General features: G+C 34.7%; 1 protein-coding gene across 4 annotated transcripts in view; it reads left to right on the forward strand.

Annotated features, from left to right (window-relative positions):
• Window positions 1-22647, forward strand: part of LRBA (LPS responsive beige-like anchor protein) — a 367787-nt gene that overhangs the window by 245078 nt on the left and 100062 nt on the right. For all 4 annotated transcript variants that reach the window (XM_030238944.2, XM_030238946.2, XM_030238947.2 and 1 more), the window contains 6 exons: window positions 1507-1624; window positions 2597-2699; window positions 3869-3984; window positions 6252-6364; window positions 21127-21267; window positions 22436-22555. In XM_030238944.2, coding sequence (XP_030094804.2) covers window positions 1507-1624; window positions 2597-2699; window positions 3869-3984; window positions 6252-6364; window positions 21127-21267; window positions 22436-22555 — 711 coding nt within the window. The remainder of the gene's footprint in view (window positions 1-1506; window positions 1625-2596; window positions 2700-3868; window positions 3985-6251; window positions 6365-21126; window positions 21268-22435; window positions 22556-22647) is intronic.

Here is a 22647-nt window from a genome sequence, read left to right on the forward strand (position 1 = left end):
TATTCTTAGAGGATATTTATATGCGTGTGACAAAAACCAAGCGCAGTGGTTCTGAATAGCACCACAGAATTATACAAATCTGCCAATTAGTGTGGATGGGATACAGGTGTACTGTGGGAAGTGTCAGTGTGGCCCAAGAAATGTTTAGCAGCCATTGACAATCTTGGGTCCTTTCATCACATTTCTAGAATTTTGTGCTGGAAGAATTATGTAGTTTTTTCCTTTTTCTTTCTCTGTGTGTGTGTGTGTGTGTGTGTTTGCTGGGAGAGTTGTTGGCACTTATATTGAGGTGAAGATGATTTGCTTTGTATGTTCTGATCTGTGCTATCAGCTTTTGGTTTGCCAGTCTTGTTTGCTTTTAATTCACAAAACTGGTACAATATTTTATGCTGTATTGTATAGTGCTTTTATAATAGTGCCTCTGCTCTCTGTGCTACAAAAATGCAGGTTTTATTTGTCAATATATGCTACATGCAAGGCAAAATCCTCCTTTGTTAAAAACCTGTAAACAAAGAATTGGCTTAATTAACAGTTATTTTTATGTTAAGGACTTGAATTTCACTTTTTCATTTTTGTATGCATTGTATTGCTCAAGTGAAATTGTGGTAAGAATGATGTTAACAAGGATTGCATATGAGTTTTTTTTTTCTGTGATGGTTTTCTATTAAGTGCTTTTGTGTTAGCTAAAATTGACAAATCTTAGATTTTCCTTCTCCTATGGTTTGTTAATCTGAGTTAGAGAAGTGCCCAGTCTCTCTGCCCTTAACACTTACATAATTAAGCTTTGAAAGAAAAGGAAAAAGTGAAGCAACAAAGAAACAAAGTGGCAGAGGACTGAAAATGGAATTAGTTTGAATTGTGAAGGCAGACTAAACATCTGTGTCTGTCAGATGGGATGACAGGAATTGTAACAAGTTACTTTGACAACCACTTACTCCATAGAGAGATTATGCTGAGTTCATTTGCAGGTTTGTGTTTAACCTTAGCTGACAAAATGATACTTAACCTCTTATACAGGCAACCTTTCTAGATCCAGAATTAATGCATGCTGCCTTAACAATAAACCTAAAGAACATTTTTTTTCTTTAAAGACATTTTTTTCTTGCTTATTTGTTACAGGCCTGTTATTACAACGCTGAAGGGAGTGCAGATACATCTAATGCTACTAGAAATACTTTTCCAAATAAGGTTTTATGCTTTGCTGAAATGCTGAACATTAAATAATGTTTTTGAAAATCTGAAACTGTTATGAAAAGTAGTTGTATTTAAAGGAAAAAATGCAAGCAAATGTTTAAAATATTTGGCATGAATAATTGAATTCAGGAATACAAGAAATGTATTAGAGATTCATAGCATGATTTGAAGTTTGAGCATATTTTAATTTTGCTGCAGGTTTTGCATGTATTTGGTGGAGTCCAAGTTTGCGGGTCAAAGAGTTTCTCTTCTGCAAGATATTACCTATCCAGCTAACATATTTAAAACATCCCTTCTGTCTGCTTCTCCTAGATTCTGGCATATACAGAAGGACTCCATGGAAAATGGCTCTTCTCAGAGATTCGATCTATCTTTTCCCGACGTTACCTCTTGCAAAATACAGCACTGGAGATATTCATGGCAAACAGAGGTACAGTGAGCTTAAAGAAATGACAAGTGTGGATGTGGGGACAAGTGCTTTCTCTTTGGATGTTTAGCCATGTCTGCTTTGGCATGGATTTGTGTAGATAGAAGAAGGGCTTGGATTAAATGTATCACTATTTAAGTTAGTACTTTTTGTAATTTAGTTTCTCCTTTCTTTTTTCAATGATAAATTATGATCAAGCATGAAAACTGTGAATTATCAATGCCTCACTTTCATTTATATCCACCTGTTTATGTGGCATTCTCTGAGGACTCCTGCTCAAGACACTCCTACCACTGATCTGTTATGATGAAGGATTTTTTGTATCCCCTTGGAGGACTGATAGTTGTTATACACATCAAGAACAACAGAATGAAGTAATTTCACTACTGGATTAGAGTAGTGACTGCTATGCCTTCATACTTTATTTAAAATTTAGAACATTGTTTTGGTAATGGTATTGTCCAACAGAATATTAATCATATGCATAAACACTTGTTGTACTCTCTGAAGTCATAAATGGCCACTGGTGATACCATAATTAGATTGTTATTTAGATTTTTAGGTTGCTGTTTCAGAAGTGTCATTCACATGTTTCAGACAAAATAGGAAGATAGTATTTTGAACACTATTTCTAGAAAATATCTAGAAAGTAAATTAGTAAATGTATGAACCACTTAATACATAAACTTTTAAATTAGTTTGAGACAGTCAATCTGTGCGTATAAGTTTAATTTCTATTCGTAGAGGGAAAAAAAAAATGGAGATCTTGTAAGATGTGCAACAGTGACAACTTCTGTTGAAATTCCTGTTAGTGATATATACAAGGAGTTCTGGAAATGAAAAAAAAAATATCTACAGCAACCTGAAAGAAACTTATCTGATCTGTTGAACACCTGAGCTTAGGGTTGCATTGTGTTGGTTGAGAAAGCCTAAAACGTGTAAAATCATGCTGTGTTTCAACTCTTGTCCTCACAGTGGGTGTCATGTTCAACTTCCCTGACCAAGCAACAGTAAAGAAAGTGGTTAACTGTCTGCCTCGGGTTGGTATTGGTACCATCTTTGGATTGCCCCAGACCAGGTATTTGCAAACGGAGTTAATTTTATCTGTTAGGTCTAAGAGTTTTTATTTTCATCAATCCAGCCCAAATGGTTTGAAGCATTTACCTACTAGTTTACAGAACTCTTTAGGGAGTATCTTGATTGTTGTTACTCTAATTTTTTTTTAACCTGTTTCTGTACATAGAAATGGAATTAAAATAGTTTGGGATGTTTTCTGTTGTGTTTCATAGTTTTTTTATAGAGTCCAGAAAAAAAAATCCCTTGGATTGCTATTATAGCCACTCTGTAAGAACATCAGGATTTCTATTTACAGAAACAAATTATGTGTGAAAAATTTAATATGTCCATTGAAGACACATTTGCTCAGTATTTCACATCTATTTGTACCGATCAATTTGTTTGCAATATAATGTAGGTTATTAAAAAAAATCAGGTACAGTTTCCTTGAATGGTTTACCAATACCTGTAAAGATTTTTTTAACTAAAACTACTTTTTTTTTTTCCTCCCTAAGTGATATGGGTTTGGTATTTACAGATGTTTTTGTTATGAACAAAATAGTCTTGGGAATTTTATGATAAACTCTTCTCTGTTTGATTTATCACTCCAGGAATGACTTTACAGTCTTCTTTCACAAACATTAGAAAATCTGGCATCAAATTCTAAAAGTTTGAGTTATTTATGACTAACTCCCCAACACTGCCCAGAATTTAAATCTCAAGAGGATGGACTTCATAATGAAATTCTATCATTTTATCATTGTTTTCCTTTGTTCTTGAGGGATTTAAAAAACCTCTTTTTAAAGATGACTTGATTCTTATGTGAAATTCTAAAAGTATTGTAATTTTCTCATTTAATGATATTCCATCTCTATATCTCCAGTAAAATATTTCTGTAATACATCAAGTCATCATGGAGCAGCTGAATTTACACAGCTGTAAAGATTTCTGTTGGAAAGTTTTCAAATCTTGACATATCCAGCAGTCAGATACATTAATTCTTTTTATTCTTATTAGATTATAAAACTTTAAAAATTAATTTCAAGTATCCAAGTGGCAGTTTGATCTCCAGAGAAATCTAGCAAAATCTGGTAGAAAGACTATGTACTACTGCCATTAAAAATCAGATATGTAAAAAAGGAAGACCCACCAGTTTTCTCATTATTTTTTCCTCATTTTTGTTGTTTTCAGACGCATTTCTTTGGCTAGTCCCCGACAGATTTTCAAAGCTTCCAACATGACCCAGCGATGGCAGCACCGAGAAATTTCCAACTTTGAATATTTGATGTTTCTAAACACTATAGCAGGTATTGCTAATTACTGTATATCCAAATTACTGTAATTACACAGAAAAGGAGTTAACCATGGCACTGTCTCGGCAGCCATGGGGCACAACTATATTTTGCTCTTGTAATGAGTAGTTTTTTCTATGCGTGATTGTGTCCTGAAAAACTTCACAAAAATCCTCCTAAATTTACTTTATTCATAATTATATTTATGTTTATGTAAGACTAGAGAGGTATTTATAACGCTGTACTAAGCTGCACTTAAAATCAGAATATCATGACTGTTGTGGGGGGACAGGAACTGTATAGACTGTTAAATATTTAGCAAAGCCTCAGAAATAGGATCTTCTTTATCTTCAGTATTCTAAGTTTTAATTTTCATAAGTACTATCCTCCCTAAATATCATAGATGCAACAAATTTTCTCCCTAAATATCACTGATGCTGAGATTTCTGAGAAATCTCAGCCAGGGAGCAGGATACTCCTGGAGTCAATAAATACCACTCTTTCAGGATGCATGGTTGATCTCAAGAAAAGGTGCAGTGCTTGGTTTGCCAGTGCTGCTGTTCTAGGACACCATTAATCCAAACCCAAGCCTAATTTATATGCATTTATTTTTGTCCTAACCACTCAATCTGTAAACACTGAGCTATATTTTATTTAACCCATCTTGCTCCATCAGCTTCTAACCAGTTGGGATTCAGTTTATTAAGTGGAGGCTGACTGTTGGATCTCATGACATCCCTTTTATTTTCCAACTTATTCTGTCCTCTGAGCAACTTAGAAAATTTCTCAGTTTTCAGCTGTTTTCTGTGGTGAAAGGTCTGTTAATTCCCTTTCAGGCTTGGCTCTTGCTAACACGATTGATACAACAAATGGCTGTGCTTGCACTAATTGCATTTTATACAAGTGGTCACTTTTGGTGCTTTCTGTAATCAGTCATCAAGTCAGAGTTGTCAGGATGCTGACTGATTTTTATAAGTAGGGGTCGATCTGCTTGCCTTGTTACTGCTCAAGCTGAATGAGGCACATCAGGACACTGTTTTCTATGGCTCTAATGAATGACCCTTTTCAGCTTTACTATTATATTATTGAAATAATAAATGGAATTCTTATCTGCTTGGTGTTTGAGGTTAGAAGAAGCAAAAAGATAGCGTTATGGAAAGAGGAAAAGTTGAGTTGCCCTTGATAGGGAGTTAAAAGAAAGATAGTTACCCCAGTGTCATGTAAGTAGCCTTAATCCTCAATAACAGGTAATGTGCAATAAAGCCAATGATTAGGGCAAGACTGACTATACCATTTAAAAATTCTGCAAATCAAAATGGAAAAATACTGAGTGGTGTAAGAAAACTGGAAGAAGAAAAACAGTGGTGGAGGTTTAGAAAATGTTTTAGCACAACCTTACAGGTTGGATTGTAAAGTAATATTCCTGGGGAAGAGGTTAAAACCTGTCTTTCGAGACTTTTAAGACCAGGCTGAACAAAATCTCAAGAACATGCTGATTGAAGAATATATGAATGAATAAACCTCTGCAACAATATAATAAAAAGAGACAGGATCCATGTAAAAACTGCATTTTAAATTTAGAAACCAGGCTTTGGGGTATGTATGTGTGCATGATATATGTTTATTCTAATTGAATATTTTGGTTTTACTGGAAGAAGCTCATTATTTCCATCTTAGATACATGAAGATGTAAGCATGAACCTGTATTCAGACCGAATTTTCTGTCTTGGTAAATGTTGGCATATCCATAGATGGACAAGGGCAAGGATGAATTCCCCTCAAAGTGAATTCTCTAGATGAAACAGTTATTAATTGAAAAATCCTACAGTCTGAATTCCTGAGCTACTTCATTCTTCTTTCACATATTGTATTTAAGACATTATGTAAAAAGAATGCTTTAATTTTTAGTATCAACAAAAGTCATTGACCCTCCGTTTTTGGAAGTGTTTCACCTTAAGGAAATGGAAGACGAGATGATGTAAGCAAGGAAAGGAGAAATGCGGAGGAAATGAATGAATTTACCCATCAATCTTACTGTATGCAAAAGAGTTTGCAATTAAAGGGAAATGGGCTGAAATGTTTTAGATTAAATACTAACATATTGTCAACTTTTCCATTATCCTTTCAATAAAGCAAAGTAGAATATTGAAATGATAACAGATCTGAAATAAACTGCTGTTCTTTCAAACAGCTCATAAAGTTATATTGTTGTATCTGTAGAGATTGATATTTTAGTTAAATATAACCCTTTATTCACAGTGGGGGTTTTTTGTCGTTGTCAGGTCGAACTTACAATGATTTGAATCAGTACCCTGTCTTCCCTTGGGTTATCACCAACTATGAGTCAGAGGAGTTGGACCTTACACTTCCTAGCAACTTCAGGGATTTGTCAAAGGTATTTGTCATCAAATAAACCTTTATATTTTTATCATAGTAGTTTGTAGTCTTGTAAACATTTTCTGTGTTTAGTACTATGTTTAGTATTAATGTTTCCTGCACGACCATTAACAGTGTTTCATTTCTTCATGTATGTACTGATAATAAGAATCAGATTGTGTAAAAATGAATTATTAATGTGTTCTTATTGCCTCTGATTGTATGAACCCAATAATTGTTGTTGGAAGGTGCTCCTAGTTGGAACAAAGATATTACATTTAATTTCAAATTTTAATGAAGTCAGAAATGCTGAGGCTGTTAAAGATTGAAAATTAGCCTTTTTCTGTTTGTTTTTTAATGATTAAGATTGTATTTTTTTTTAGTAGCAAACCCTGTTATACCATTATATTTTAGGTACTTTTAAATCACTGCCCATATTCCAATGAGTAGAAACTCCATTTTATCACTTCCTCTGTGTACACCTTCAGTTATGCTGGAATAATGCAGCTGTCCTTTGTCAGAAAGACATTGGCAGGTTTGAACAACTTTTCCAAACAATTCCTTTCTGGCAGAGTAGCCTTCTGAGTTTTTGCAACAGTCCCCCCACCATTTGCAGATTCAATATACAGCCTGTTTATAGAGTGTGATTATTCTCTTGCAATGCTTTCCCAGAAGGAACTATTTCATTTTACAAAGTAGAAGTATCTCTCATTTCCCTACAAGGACTGGGTGCACTGATCAGCAAGCAGGATCTTTTTCTAAAAGGTAGCTTTTATGGGAAATGATTGGCAGGTGGAGCAATATAGCTAATTAGTAGAAAAGGTAAGGAGAGTATTTTATTATCGCTTTTTTCTTTTCCTCAAAGTCTTAAATAAATTAGTAATTTACTACTAAAAATCCTAATGGAAATATGGCAGCTTTAAAAGTTTTTGCTTTCTGTTTGCAATTGATTAAACTAAACACAGGTCTGTGAAAAGGTTTTATTACTGATTTAGTTTTTTAACCTTAAAAAAGTACTGTATAGTCAGGAAATATTTAGACAAATAAATACATGTATATGTGTATATGTATATGTATATGTATATCTAATCTATATCTATATCTATATCTATATCTATATCTATGTATATATATATGTATTTGAAGACTGTACCATGCCTTTTGAATGTGTATATGTGCACATTTAAAGCCAAAGCAGAGATTCTGAGGTACTATTGCTGTAACTTTTCCTAATAGTGTCACTTAATGTGAATAAGTCATTAACTCTAAGGTTTCTTAGAATGCCTGGCTGACACAGATCCACATTCATGGGTAAACCTGCAAATATTTTATATTTTATATTTTAAAAAATCTTTAAAAGGTAATCATTTATTTATTTGAAAATAATTTTTTTGTTTGTGGAATTCAATAAATGCTATTTAATAATCCCCTGGCCAGAAAGTATCTAAGGTAGTTTACAGCCAAAAATATCTATCACCAAGCTAGAATATTCTTTAAATTGCACTTAAATTACCATTGAAAACTGAACAGTAACGTCAGCCCTGTGTAGCTTGAGTTAGTACATAAGTTAAGGGTGCTAATCATTAATAAATTCATTGGTGATGACATGATTTTTGCTATCTCATTTTCCATTAACTTTTGTTAAAGTGATGCTTCTGCATAGATCATGTCATTGCTGAAATAGTTGAAGACAAGGAATTCTCCGAGTGCTGTACTTAGGAGGGGTCTGTTTTAATTGTATTGTCATTTGTAAAGAGTCACTTCAATCGGCACTGTAGTCCTGGTCTTTCTTCCTCCTGAAAGAGGACATATTTTCCTCATTTTAAGTTAGGTATGGCACTTACCTCCATTTGAGAGATTGGATAGCAAACCTGCTCTATTTATATGTGGTTTTTTTATTAACATTGACTGGTTATATGGATTTCTCTGAAAGTAGTTCATGAAAGTAGTCTTTGAGAAGGATTGCTAAGTGTGCTTTCAGTTCTGAGGGAATCTTTCCATGCTGGTGCTGAGGGAGGACATTACTCAGATTTCATCTCTATCTACATTCAACCTTCTCAAGCATTTGCAGGAAAACTGAGAGCTTTTAAACAGCAGATAATTATTGCATATATATATATATATATATTTATTTATATAGGTATGTATATATATATATATATATATATATATATACACATACACATGAATATGTGTATGTACACACACACACACACACACACACACACCCCATGAGTCTTTATGCCATACCTGTTTCAAATAAAGCAGTTCAAGTTTTGGTTACTGTTTTGGCTGTTCTAGCAGTATCAACTCCATGTAGCTTAAATGTTAAACTTCATGTCAGATGATGAATTTGTGACAAGTATCTGGATGACCTTGCTAATATTCTACTATGAAAATTTGTGGATGTTATGTATAATATGGTATTTTCTTTGTAGCACTTTTATCTTGGGGGTAATGGTTCCAAATATGTACTAATTATGTAGCATAGCATAGCATAGCATCTCTATGCTTTTGTGCTGCTGAATGTTTTTAAAATATTTAAAGATATTTCACTTAAATGTCTACATGGTTTAAACAGTCATTTATTTCCTTTCCTTATGCATGCCCAGAAACTGATCACAGTTTGGTGCTCTGACTGTGTAAAGAATAGGAAAACTTTGATTTTGATCTGGCAGAAAGGAAGTCAGGTCAATATATTTTCTTTTTTTTTTCTTTTGCTGCCTAAGACAATGAAGAATTTACTTTTTAAAAATTATTTAGAAATTGCAAATTGTGTCAAATCTAAGTAATAGTTTTTTTTAATGTGTCAGATAGGAGTCCACAGTAAGTACAGATTTAAATGACTGCAGAGTGTAGGTTAAACCAACACTTTATTTAAGCAGATTCTTCTGACACTGTTTTGAACATCAGTCACACAATGATAAACCAAAGCAACTGGAATGGATTGTGGTTAATATTGCTGTCAGCCTGACGAACACTCCTGACAAATGCCAGGAGCTCACTGCTAGTCTGTTACCCTGCTTTGACTCAAGTGTTCATTCCTTAAGAGGTGACTATGGTTTGGAATGAGTATTACATATTATATTTATAGCAGTATATATTTTATTTATGCAGCAGGCACAGTTTCCCACCTGAACGTATGGCCTTTCTGCATTACTTATGTTATTCATAAGCACATTCTTTTCCTTATTCAGTGGAAGCAATAAATTGCATTGTATTTCTGAACTTGGATAAGGAAAGAAAGTAGAAGTAAAAATGCATGGCAAATACTGAGATATGGAAGCATGATTTTATACTCTCAAAAGTTTGTTACAAAATCTTGCTGTACTCAAGGAGCTGTTGATAATTTTCCTTTCATAAGGCACAACATTTGTGTAAGAGCATAACCTGACGCTACTGGAAGAAGAAATTTATGGTGCTCTTAAATCTTCTTTTCTCTGCAGCATAGCTACATGTGTACATAATAATATTTTTATTCATATTTTTATCTATTCCATGCAGTATTTGCTAAATCATCATCAATTTTATAGAGGCTGTTATGCATGTAATGACTTATTTTCCAGTCAAGGGTACAAAAGCAACAAATAGCTCTCACCTCAGTGAAGTGAGGTGTTTAATTGGTATGTGGGAGCCACTAATATAAAACACACCTTGATGGAAGAGAAGTAATAGATTTTTTTTTTCTATGAAAAATTAAAGTAGTTTTGTTGTTTTGATGTCAGCTTTGCTGTTGGGTGTTCTTCATGCCAACATGAATTCTGTTGCAGGGTGCCCATTTCAGGAGCACAAAAGCACTTCTTATAAAACTTGTGCTTCATATTTTCCCTTACACAGAAGCAGATTTGGGATGGGCATGAAATTTGCTTAGTTATTTACCTCTTGGCAAAGAGATAGAAACTAAAAAATGGTTTGATGTGAACCTATTAGAGTTTTGCAAATTTTTAAAAGAAATCTTTTTGTCTAGAGAGGCACTGAATCTTGTACAGATATTCTGTGAATCAAGTGGTTTCATGTAGGAAATGTAAATTACATTTATTCTGCTCATGCTGAATTCACACAAAAGGAGTGCAGTAAAAACTGATGAACTCACCAGGACTCAGTGTCCTTCTATGTAAAAAGCATGTTCAAAAGTTGACATTAGGGGAGGATGAGAAGAACATTGTGAGAAATAACAAGAGTGGGTGTAACAGTAGTGACTTATTTTGATAGGCAATTACATCTGGAATTTAGGCACTAAAACTTTTGAGGCATGGCACTGCTGGGCTCAGTACCTGTCTTGGCTGTCTTGTCACTGGTATTTCAGGTAGAAAATTTGTCATCTGTATCTGTGACAAAAGGTACCACTTAGTTAAAAAGTATTCCAAAGTCAGACAGGATATCCTCAGAAGGAAGGTACAAATATTCTTCCTTTCAGGGTGATTCACATGAATCCCTACTTAAAGCAGGACATCACAGGAAGTAAAATATTTCAAACTTTGTATTAGAATCCATGGTACTTACAAGAAGGCCCATTAAATTTTCTAGAATTTTGGATATCTCAAGAAACAGTGTTAGAGGCATTAATGGCAGCTTGAATGATACCTGGGATATCAGTGATATCTGAAAAGGAGATACATATTTCATTATTCATTTATAAGTCCAGCATGGGTTTTAGTATTTTGGGGATAAAGTATATTTCTCACATCCTCTCCATTTTTAGATAACAAGTTTTCATGGTTTTTTTTTTTTTTTTTTTTTTGTGAAACACTAGCTGCTTCTTGGAGGAGAGGAGCACTTCATCCTCTCTAAAATGTAGGTTGAGAGACCTAAACATTTGACGTAACCACGTTGGGAGAAACTCTTAGGAGAAGGGAAGCATACAAACAGGAAGTACTAAGAGCAGAACCTTTCTTGTTTTGGTTCCATTTAGGAAACCATAAAAGAGCAAAATCTAGCTAGGAGAACGAAGACCCTCTTTTCCTGATCTGGTTTCTTTGCATACACAGAGACCTGAAAAGGGAAGGTGGGAAGAGTGTTGCAAAGACTGTCTTGGAAGGAATCTGTGCAAGATTATTAAGTTCACATCCCATGACAGTGCTAGAACTTTAGGACTATTATGGGATTTCTTTGTTCAGATTGGATAATCTGTTTTATAATTAAAAACAGTACTAGCTAAAGTGTTGACTAGTCTGTTAAATTCCCTTGAAAGTTTTGACTTAATAAGATCATTTTTTCCCAGTTGTAAATGGGGAAAAGTGATTTTTTGAAACTCTGGAATGCCAGTGACACTCAGACAGATGCCGTCATGGATGAGTGATAAAATGGGTCGATTATCCTTTCTGACAGCTGAGCCACTGTGTTGTATCATTTCCGGAAGCACACTTGCCAAAACTGGGAGACAAAGCTGCAAAGGGTCCCATGGGTCTGTGGCTGATGTGCCACAGCCCTCGGTCCCTATTTCCCTCTGTCCCCAGCCCGTGTCTGCAGCACCACGGTCAGGGGCCCTCCCAGAGCGAGCCTTGTCCCCGCCAGCCTCGGCGCCTGGGGTTCAGCACCACGGACAGGGGCACCCCGAGACTGTTTCGGGGGAAAACCGCAGGGACAGCTGCGAGCAAGAAGGATTTGTTAAAATTAAGTTGGGTTGTCAAGGCCGACTTAGACATGGTCCTTAGAGGCACTCAGCTGTCTGGATTTTAGTGTCAATTTCTTGTTTCCCTTTAAGGACAGAGATTGATATTGCCAGCCAGGGGTCTATGTGCAAATCACAAATGGGATGGGACTGATGTGGAACGCATCTCAAGCTGTTTATTTTCTAGCATCAGTCTCGTTACATGGTTATGACAATGGGAAGATGCCAGTAGCTGACATCCTCGGTAGCAGACAAAGAACTTAATGTTATAAATTACTTTAAAAGTTTTTTGACCAATCACAGAAAGCAAAAGCATATTGACAGTAATTCTATCCAGCCACTATAGGCTCACATAACTCTGGTTAAAACAATGCTTGCTTATTTTGAATACACTGCCTGCTTGTAAGCCTTAAGATACAATGCCCAGAGCTCCATTTTTAAGCTTAGAACTTCCTTACATCTGGCTAGATATACTTTGCTGTAGCTTTGGGAGTTCTTCTGGTCAAGAGTTAATACACAGGCCATTGTTCTATTTGTCCTTACTTCTCTACTTATTCTATCATTTTTCTGCTGACAAACCTTATGACTATTGCTTAGCTCCAACCACAGTTCTGCTGTCTCTGAGGCCTGCCTTTTGCAGCTTTCCCAAAATCCTCTAATTTTAAGGATTCCCACAATTTAGTTGATATGTTGATTTGAGCTTCATGCAGCATCTATCTCAGGACTTTATTTCTAACAAACATGTGATTTCCACAGTGGTCTGTTTCTCCACAACTCCTGTGGAGACCTGCTGAGCCTGGAACTTGACCCAAATGAGATGATTTATCAAAATATCCTTTTTGAAATCCTACTCTCAGTGCAGATACATTTTTTAAAACATATTTTGGTACTTTGTGTTGCTCAGTGACAGTGTCATAACCATCCTTTTATAGCATCACCTTTGAGGGTTTTTTTTTTGTCTTGTTGGTTATTCTCTGTGTCTCCAGTATCATACCACCACCTCCAAAGAATATTACAAGTGGATAATAGGATGCTTCTCATTTCCATTCTTTCTTTTTCTTCCATGCTCTCCTCTCTTCCTACCATAGGCTTGTTTTCTGAAGTTGCAGGAAGGATATTATTTGTACTTCAGATGCATATATCAGTTTCTAGGGTCACTTAGTTTATCTTCAAGCAATATTTTAATTAAAAAAAAAAAATATTTAGGTATTTGGGCAAAAGCCAAGTTTACAGGATCAAAAAGAATGACTTTAGTAATAAGCCTAATAATTTTAATCTTGCTTTGCCTCAAGGAGGAGTATTGTTTGGAATGTAGAATTTCCCAAAGATAGGAAAAATTGAAGCTCAAAATTACCCGTGGATGTTCAAAATGATAATATGATTTTGTATCTGCTGGTATTGTCCATCTTGCTCTTGTTTCTGTTTTAGGTGCCCAGGACATATGTTGTCTTCCAATTGGAAATGAACTACAGGAGGTTCATGACCTTTTATATAGTCACAAGAAACCATGGGGCACATGTCTGGTCATAAAATCTAGTAGAAATCAAAATAAAGTAATTTCACACACGTGTCTTGGGCCATAGACATTCTAAATGTGTTTTTTGTCTTCCTTATGCAAAGTGAAAGTTATTCTCTTGATACAGTCTCTCTTCCTTTTTATATTCATACATTTGAACTCAGCAGATTGTGGGTGCTACAGCACACACCTGTGTAACTCAGATTTCTGAACAAGCACAATGGTGGCCAAGTTAAAAATTGCACTCCTATGGGAAATGAATCTGGGATTTTTCTTACCTAACTGGAGCTGTCTAAAGCTGAGTTGTCAAACTCCTAGGAGCAGGAGGCCTCTTGGGGTCAAACAACAATCCAGGCTTAAAAATAGTTGTCAGTAAACGAGATCATGGTAAAATAAATATAATCTCTGCTTAAAAAGGAGTTTTAGGTAGTTCTCAGGCTGTGGACTTTGATGTACACATCAACTCTTCTTTCGAAAAGTCAGACATCAACAGATAAAAATGTAGATCAAATGAGGGAAATCAATACCAAAAAAATTAAGAAAAGATGGTATGATCCTAAAAGTTTGAGGTGAATAGTTTAACAAGATTAATTAAAATAATTTACATATAATATCTAAATTACACATAACTAATTACATAACTAATATCATCATTACACATAAACACAAGGTTCATTTCCAAAGTGGGGTGGTCACTGACATTCCAAAAATTTGTTTTGTACTTTGTACTGTTCAGCATAGATGCTAATCTGGAAAAGAGTGTGAAAAGGGAGCTGATAAAACTTTCTGGCAATGCTCATCTGTTGATGGTATTGAAGATGATGGCTGACTAATCAGGAGATCTTATAAAACGAGGAATAAGATGATGGATGAATTCACCTTAGGAGTGAAGCAGTGCATGTGTGAAACAAGATACATTGATGGGCTCTTTGCTGACTGTTTGTATTCTGGATTGATATCATCTGATTGGAATGGTTTTATGAAACAGTACAGATTACAATAAAAAGCTCCTTATACATTCCCCAGTAACCCTTTCTAGCCTTCTACTCCTCCTTTTCTCAGGCTTGGTGCTTACATGTGATGCAGAATAATGTTTATTTTGTGTAGCCTGAGAGGAATCTGCAGCAAATTTGAGTTTGTGTAAGCCTTTGGCTTGAGGTCCTGTGCTCTTAGTACAAACAAAAAGGATTATGTTTCTAGTTCTGATTGTCTTATGTAGATCTGATGTTAGGTACAATGGCAGCTGTTTTCTGTGGCTTGTATGATGTGTTGGCTGGGAACATGGTCTGTAAAAGAAAGGCAAACAGAGAATGTTTTCATCTCCTGCTATGACTCAAGTTCATGTGACTTCTCACTTAATCCTGTTTCTCAAAATCCATGGAAGTTTTGTTTGTTTGTTTTTTAAGCAAGGGAACCTGTTTCTCAAAATCCATGGAAGTTTTGTTTGTTTGTTTTTTAAGCAAGGGAATAACAGTGCAGGGTTTTCTTTCACTCGACAGGTTAAGTCATTGAGAGTGCATGCAAATGTTATCTTTTAACTGGCAGGGTTATTTTCTAAGTAAATCCATACCCTCCTCACTGCCTCCAGGCAGCTGGATTTCCCTCATGATTCCCAGGGACATCCCGTTTCCTTTCTCCCTGATCTCTTGGAAGTGTAGAACACATAACAGCTGCCTTCAGTTTGGCTTCCCTGCAGTAGTTAGGTGTAATACCTCAGGTTTAAAGTGTGTGACACATTCAGTTGTGCTGATTGTGATTAAAGCTTACTGTGCTTCATTAATGCGTCCTTAATTAGTTTGCAGTTCAGCAGTGCATTGTTTTGCAATCTGCTGCAGGTGGTTGTAACAGCATTTGGTACTATTGTTGATAATGTGAAGACAAGGAGATTTTTCTTTTAAATTCAAATTCCTCCAAGTTTTGAGGTGACCTGAGGCATATCCTGTCACTGACCTATTGCTAAAACATCACTAATATTGCATAATAGGGTTTTTTCTTTTTCATTTTTATGCTTAACATTAGCTTATGACCCATATTTTTTAACTGTGAACTTTGGGAATCTTCTGTCTTTTGCACCATTAAGTATTATTTATAGTGACATGTTCAGATATTCTAGATATTATACCATCTTTAGATCAGTTTTTCCTGACTGTTCCTGCTGTCTCAAAGGAATATGTGTGCTCTTAAAAACATCTGAAATATAAACCATATGTACAAATACTTTTAATTTGCATGCACATGACCTTTTTTTGCTTATGCTCCAGCCCTTATCGAATTCTCAGTTAAGAGAATAGAAACTGGAGTATTTTAAAGTTTTTAAAGAAGAATGTGATGATGTGTTTATATCAAAATAAGTAAAGTACACTCACTAATATTCATCATTATTGCAGTTTTAACATTGTGTATATAAGTTCAAACAGAGAATTCCTTATTGAACTAAAGCATTTAACTAGAGAATTCCTTATTTAACTAAGAAAGTACATGAAATTCAAGTAGCTGCTCATGTTCTTAAGTGATTAAATTATGAGTCATAATTAATAACAAAAAAATGTCATATCAGTTCAGAATTATTGTGTATCACTGAAATGCTTACTGAGGAAGAATAAAAAGAATCTGTCAAGTTCTATCCCTTTGGCTTCAGGTAAATTTTGATTTATTTAAATTTGTATATCCCCTTCCTGGTCTAGTCTTTGATGTAGGTTTTGGGGAACACCTGCTGTGAAAACAGTGTTTTTGTGAATAAATTGGTAAGGACTGGTTTTCTCCTTGATAAATGGTTTCCATTTTTAAAATGTTACTGCTCAAGGATACTTTGGTTGATCAATGATGGCAGCACACAGTTCAGCAGATAATTGTGTTTGTTGTTTTCTTTGGGATATGGTTCTTTAATTAATTTGAGTTAGATATGTGTTAAAGGTAAGATGCCCCCTAAGAAGATGGGACCTGTTTTTAAGAAAATCATAGCCAGTTGTCTGAGAGGAAGAATGGTGAGGCCTAGCAGTGAGTGAAACTAGGTTGAGAGGGGGGAACAGCATTTTTTGGCTGTTCTCAAACCCAAAAATGACAGATGAGAGAGTAATGATCTACACTATATGAGTTTATTCCCAGATATTTCCCAGCTGACCTAAGTGAATAAAGTTTGGGTTTAGTTAAACCTTTGCATCTTGTCTTTGCATCTCTATTGAGGAAAAAGAATTTTTAGTCAGTGATCAGGCTGTCCTACTGACAATAATGCAAGTATTGGCTAGTTCAGTCAATTTTGTGTTGGTGACACACAAAATAACTAAGCAAGGTTTGAGTGCAGCAGAGTTTCCAGCAGCTGGCATATTTATGGAGAAAACCAACAGTGAAACACTGAACACATTGCAGTTTCCTGAATGTTAGAGTACATTGAGAAGTGGGCAAGCAGAGAAATCTCTTAAGGGTGGAAGAAATGCCCTTAAATGGAAGACCTGAAGAGCTCCACTTGTTATGCTTATTAAAAAGTCTAGTTACAGTCTGTAAGTATCTTTAAATTCAGAATATACTGGGCAACTAGAGACTTTGTGAAATGTCAGGGAGAAGCTTAGTAAGATCTCTTTGATAACACATCAGTAATTTCATAACCAAACTGGAATACATTAATTTTTTAGAATGAGGGTAAGAGTTATCAGAAGAAAAAGCTTCCAAGAAAAGTAGCAATTGTCCACACATACTCAGGAGTCAGATGCCTTTCTGGAAAGCAGCTTGGCCAAATACAGCTTGTCCTGTAATCAAGTATGAATAGTTGGATTCAAAAATCATATAATGCAAAGGCATTTAACCTCTTGTCACACAAGTTCAGGCTGGATGAGATGACATAAAGGTCCCACTGGTCTTTTAGGCCCAATATGAAAAATATCTGTAATGAAAACCAGATAGTTATCTTGAAAATAAGATCTATGGGAAACAAACATCATACTTGGCAAGGATGCTACCAAACATGATTCAGTAACACAAAAAATTGTATTCACGGGAACACAAATACCTGGTTATATATGGGTAAGAAAACAGTGTAAGAAATCACAAAGAAAAGCACTTTTTCTTCCCCCTCCCCTTTTTAAAATTTTTTTTGGTTCCTTTCCTTTTTTCATAATGAAGTTGAGAAATATTTGGAGTCACACTATTTAAAATATGAAAGCACATTAGATAGGAGTAAAAAGCACCTCTTACCTTCTTAAATGTAGGACTATAAGTAGTCATATTGTAATTCTTTCTTTAGAAGACTTCAATCTGTTTATTTAAATTCATTAGCAATTTTCCAAGATTTATATATTCTTGAACATGAGTGGCAGAGTCCAGGAGAAATTCTGCCTTCTGCAGAGGAGCAGTGAACATTCTGCTTTCTTCTGTTGGGTGCAATGGGGCCTCTTCTGGAAGCAGAGGCAAGATGGGTCGGTGTTCCGATGTCTGGCACAGAGCAAGTCTAAGAACTAACAAATAAAATTGTCTGGACATATTTGACAGAGTAGATGATAAGAGTCAGTGTGTTTTCTCTGCTATTTTTCAGCAAACCATTTTTCTTAGTTATGTTTCAAAGGAAGCAAGCAAGCTTGGTCCAAAGACTGAGATTTACTATATTCAGTTCTTGGTAAAAATGTGAAATTATTTATTTTGAGGTATTCCTATATTTGAGAGTATTTGAAAAAAAAATCAAATTAGCTGTTTTTTTTTGTTTTGTTTTGTTAAGAATTGCTGTAACTTTCATAGCTGTAGCACATGTTGTTACAACCACTTTGGGCCAAAAACCAGGTTATCATGCCTTGAGAAAAGTGAAACCAAAAACTACCCTACCTCAATTCTTGCCCCAGTTTGGATTATCTTCTTAAATGGACACTGACTGGAAAGCCCTTCACATAATTCATTTTTCAATATGATTTGAAAACTTTGCAGCCATCAGTGATTTCGTTCTTCATTTTTACTCCTATAATCTCCTCCTTTGTTTTTTGCTCATTGGAATTTTTCTCTCTCTACTTTTAATTTTCCCCTCTTCATCTAAATAAACATTTTTTATTGGTGAACCAATATCTAATTTTCCTCTGGGAAAAGAGGTGCTGCAAATAAAATATGATCTGGAATTTCAGGACACGGAAGCTTTTCAGCTCATTCTTCCTTAGAAGCTATAGTGAAACTGAGTTGAGCAGTGTAAATTTGTGGTCTCACAGCTACATCTAGCACAGCTTAGTTTGGAGTTCCTCTTTTCCCCTTGGCATTTACCCACAGGGGAGGGAATACAGTGTGTAATCATGATTCCCTGTTAATTTTGTGATATGAAATAACTGAGAAATTTCAATTAATTTTTTTTTTCTTCTTTAGTCTGTAGTTAACTGTGCCCAGTGCAGTGTAACACAGTAGAATCACCTCATCCTTAGAAGCAGTTGTCAGAAAAATATGGGCCTGCCTGGTAGAATGTATTAGCCCAATACATTGTCTCCATTTTATTATGAAGCTGCTGGGGAAGCTGTGATATACAGCACTGTCATTACAGATCTATTGTTAGAAGGGCTCTACAGTCTTCTGTGCACTGCCATTAATTTATAGCAGTAAACAATATGTAGCCCTCCAACTGCAGCAAAGCAGAATCTTTTAATGAGGTGGATGTTATTACCACAATAAATCAGCACATTCGTGTAATGTATAATTCAATGTGTGTATTCCCACTGTAACTTCTCTGAGTAAGCTGATAGTGTATCATTGTCAGTGCACAGCTCCACAGTTCTTTTTTTTTTTCCCCTAAGCTTTTTTCATTTGGGGACTTTTTTTATTTGCTTGCAAATAAATGTGACATGTCTTGATAGTTGTCCTGTTGCAGGCTTCAGAAACCAACTGTAACAATAACAGCTAAAATCAATACTGTGTATTCTGGCTATATAGATCTCTGCATGATACTTTTTTTTTATTTTTTGAAAAGAGAATGGAATCAATTCTAATTTGGTTTAGCTTTATATTCAAGGAATGTAATTCTATAACTATTGATTTGGGCTATACTCATTTGGAGATTAATAATAGAGGCAGATAAAGAGAATACATAAAATGTTACAGAACCATACAGCACAACACTGTACCTATTTTTAATTTGTATAATTTGTCTACAAATGACCTTCTTTTTTCTTTTTCTCCCTCAGGCATATCTGAGCCTTTAGGGAAAATCAGTACAGATAGAGATTCCATAATGGTTCTTGTAACAAAAAGACTTCTTGGAGTCATTTTCATACTTCCTTGGAATAAATTTGCTAAATCAGATAAAAATCATTTTATAGAGGAACAATTTCTTTTAAAGGGTTATTTTTCAAATTAGTGAGCTGCAAAAATAGTAATTAACCTAAGATGTTTTTCTTTATCCTACTGCAATGTGAAAGCTGCTCTAAGTAAAAAATGTAAGATTAGATTTTAGGTCATTCAGAGATCTAATATGTCCTAGAAGAAAAAATAGATGCCAAATTTTACATGAGCTGCAAAGAAGAATTATTATTTGAATAATCATAATCTCAATAGCAGAGAGTATTTTTCACTTTAACTCTGCTTGAATTAAAGAGGAGGTTAGTGATACTTTTGTTAAAGGATTTTTAAGTTTTTCCTCAGCTTGTAGTGTATTCTTAAGTATATTTATCTTGAATAAGAGACAGAAGGAAATACTGTTTCATGTTTATTCTTTGCTTGTATTTGAATGCACCCATTGTCCATACAGATGAATATAATTTACATTAATACATACAAACAGTGTGCTAAATCTGTATACGAAATTGTATTGCATACATCTTTTGTGTATATATCCAAAGATATTTTAGAAATCTTACAGCATTTTACAGGTGGAATTGCTAAATTCGCTTTTGGGTTTCTCAGTGTTTTGTATAACCTATACTCATGTTTTTTCAAATAATTTATACAAAAGTCTGTTGAGGAAATGCACAGCTATAGATAGCAAAATATTATGTTTCCTACTTTTAAATAAATCTCTGGGTGTTTAATTTTTAGGGAAGCACTGAACAAAGAATAATGGTGTTGGTTAAAGTAATAATTTTTAGTAAGACATATGTTGTTTCTTTTATATCAGTGTTTTATATAGAAATTCTGATCTTTCATTTGTCTATTTCAAAAGTTAAAATTATATGAATTAGGTAAAATTTGTCTTGAGGTGGAAAATAGAAAGCATAGAAACAAGAATAGTAATATCAAATTCCAAGTCCACTGTTAATATTCTGCCACGCCATCAATCACTACTTTTTTCTCCAAAAAAATGTCAGAGAAAATGTTTCTCAGTGTTGCTTACTATTTGCTTAATAGTGTTTCTAACATGCACACATATCCACAGGCACCCAAGTTAAACAACACTTTGTCCCAGATATTCCACTGTGAATTGGATGGAGTCAGTGACTTGAATCAGCAGTAAATGGAGCCTGTAGTAATGCAGAGGAGATTTTTCCAAGCAGCCATGTGTGTGTGCGTGGAATCCTGGTTCCAAGTACACAGATCTCCTCAGGTCCTTACAGGAGCCAACATCTACTTTTGCAAAGCACCAAACCCAGTCTTCTCCACACATGCCAATAATTGGTTACCAAAAGGAGCAAGGGGGGTATGATGTGATAGTATTCATATTGATCTTATTTGCTTAATGAGTTTATTTTTACCCATCTCACAGCCTATTGGAGCTTTGAACCCAAAGAGAGCAGCGTTCTTTGCTGAGAGATATGAGTCATGGGAAGACGATGAGGTCCCGAAATTTCACTACGGCACTCATTATTCAACAGCAAGTTTTGCACTCACATGGTTGTTAAGGATTGTAAGTATATCTTAAAAAGATTCTTTTCCTTTAAATGATAATTAAGGCAACAGAAATCTAAACTAAAACTGAAGAGTATATGAGAGTATTGAAATTTTCTAGTAATTGCAATCAGTAGCATAGGAGAAATGTACTCCAAAGTTCAAGTGGAAAGTTTCAGTTTTTCTAGTACTGACTTTTCAAATCAGTAAAGCTTTTTCTCCTTAAAAATTGCTTTTTAGTTACGTATTTCTGTAAACATGGTTAACTTCCCTTCCTTGCATATTTTCTGACTGGACCAAGTACCAAGCATTTGTGGTTTTTAATTAATATATTTAATTTTCCCCTCCTAATGACTGAGATTTCTGATGATCATGAAGTTCTGTGATATAAATAATTAATTTTTTAAAATCTGCTACAATTTTTATGGAAGTAACTTTGAGCTACTACATATTGATAATGTATTGGTTAAACAATGCATTTTTCGATAAAATTGAAAGGTGATTTATCTCCTAGGAAGTAATTTCTTTGGGAAAGCATTAGCAGCACATCATTAATTAAAGCTTGTTAGAATGTACAAGCATACATAAATCTTTGAAGTAATTTACAGTGCCTAGCTAATTTCAAGCAATTATCCACTAATATGTGCTTAAGTGTTCTTTAAATAAGAGGAGGCTTTTAAATCTTCCAAACATTTTTCTAAATCATAAATCATATATGAAATAATAACAGTCCTGAAGCTCTCAGTATTGGATGCTACCTTTTAGATTAAGAGATCACCTTGAACAAAATAAAGCACATTATTTTTGTTACATGCTAGTTTAGTAAATATCTAAGGCACCTGAGCTTGTTCATGTTGTTGAGAGCAATTTGTGAAACAACTGACACAAACTGTTGTTTCTATTTCAGCCTTTGAGTATTTTCTTTTGGTTTTATTTGCTTTTCCTTATCTGAGTATGTGTATGTGTGGAGTAAGATTAAAAAGCATTTTATTGAACAAACAAGGATCAGTTTGTATTTCTCATTCTTAAATAATATAATTAACCCTTTACTATTAATAATTTGTCTGCCAGAAAAATAGCATCATTCACAACCAGAACCCAAAAGAGTAATAAATTCCTTGTTTTACCCTGAAATTTCTGAAGAGATGCATTGATTTTTTTAAATTAATCTTTTAATATGTGTTTAGGAGCCCTTCACAACACTTTTCCTAAATCTGCAAGGTGGGAAGTTTGATCATGCAGACAGGACTTTTTCGTCTATTTCAAGAGCGTGGCGCAACAGTCAGCGTGACACTTCTGACATCAAGGTAAAACATTTCCTGAAAGGTGGTAATGTATTTTATACTGCCTCTGCCTTTATTGCAGCTGGGAGTGTAGGATGGAAAGAAGAAGACTGGGA

The sequence above is a fragment of the Serinus canaria genome, chromosome 4, assembly GCF_022539315.1.
Source record: "Serinus canaria isolate serCan28SL12 chromosome 4, serCan2020, whole genome shotgun sequence".
Taxonomy (NCBI): domain Eukaryota; kingdom Metazoa; phylum Chordata; class Aves; order Passeriformes; family Fringillidae; genus Serinus; species Serinus canaria.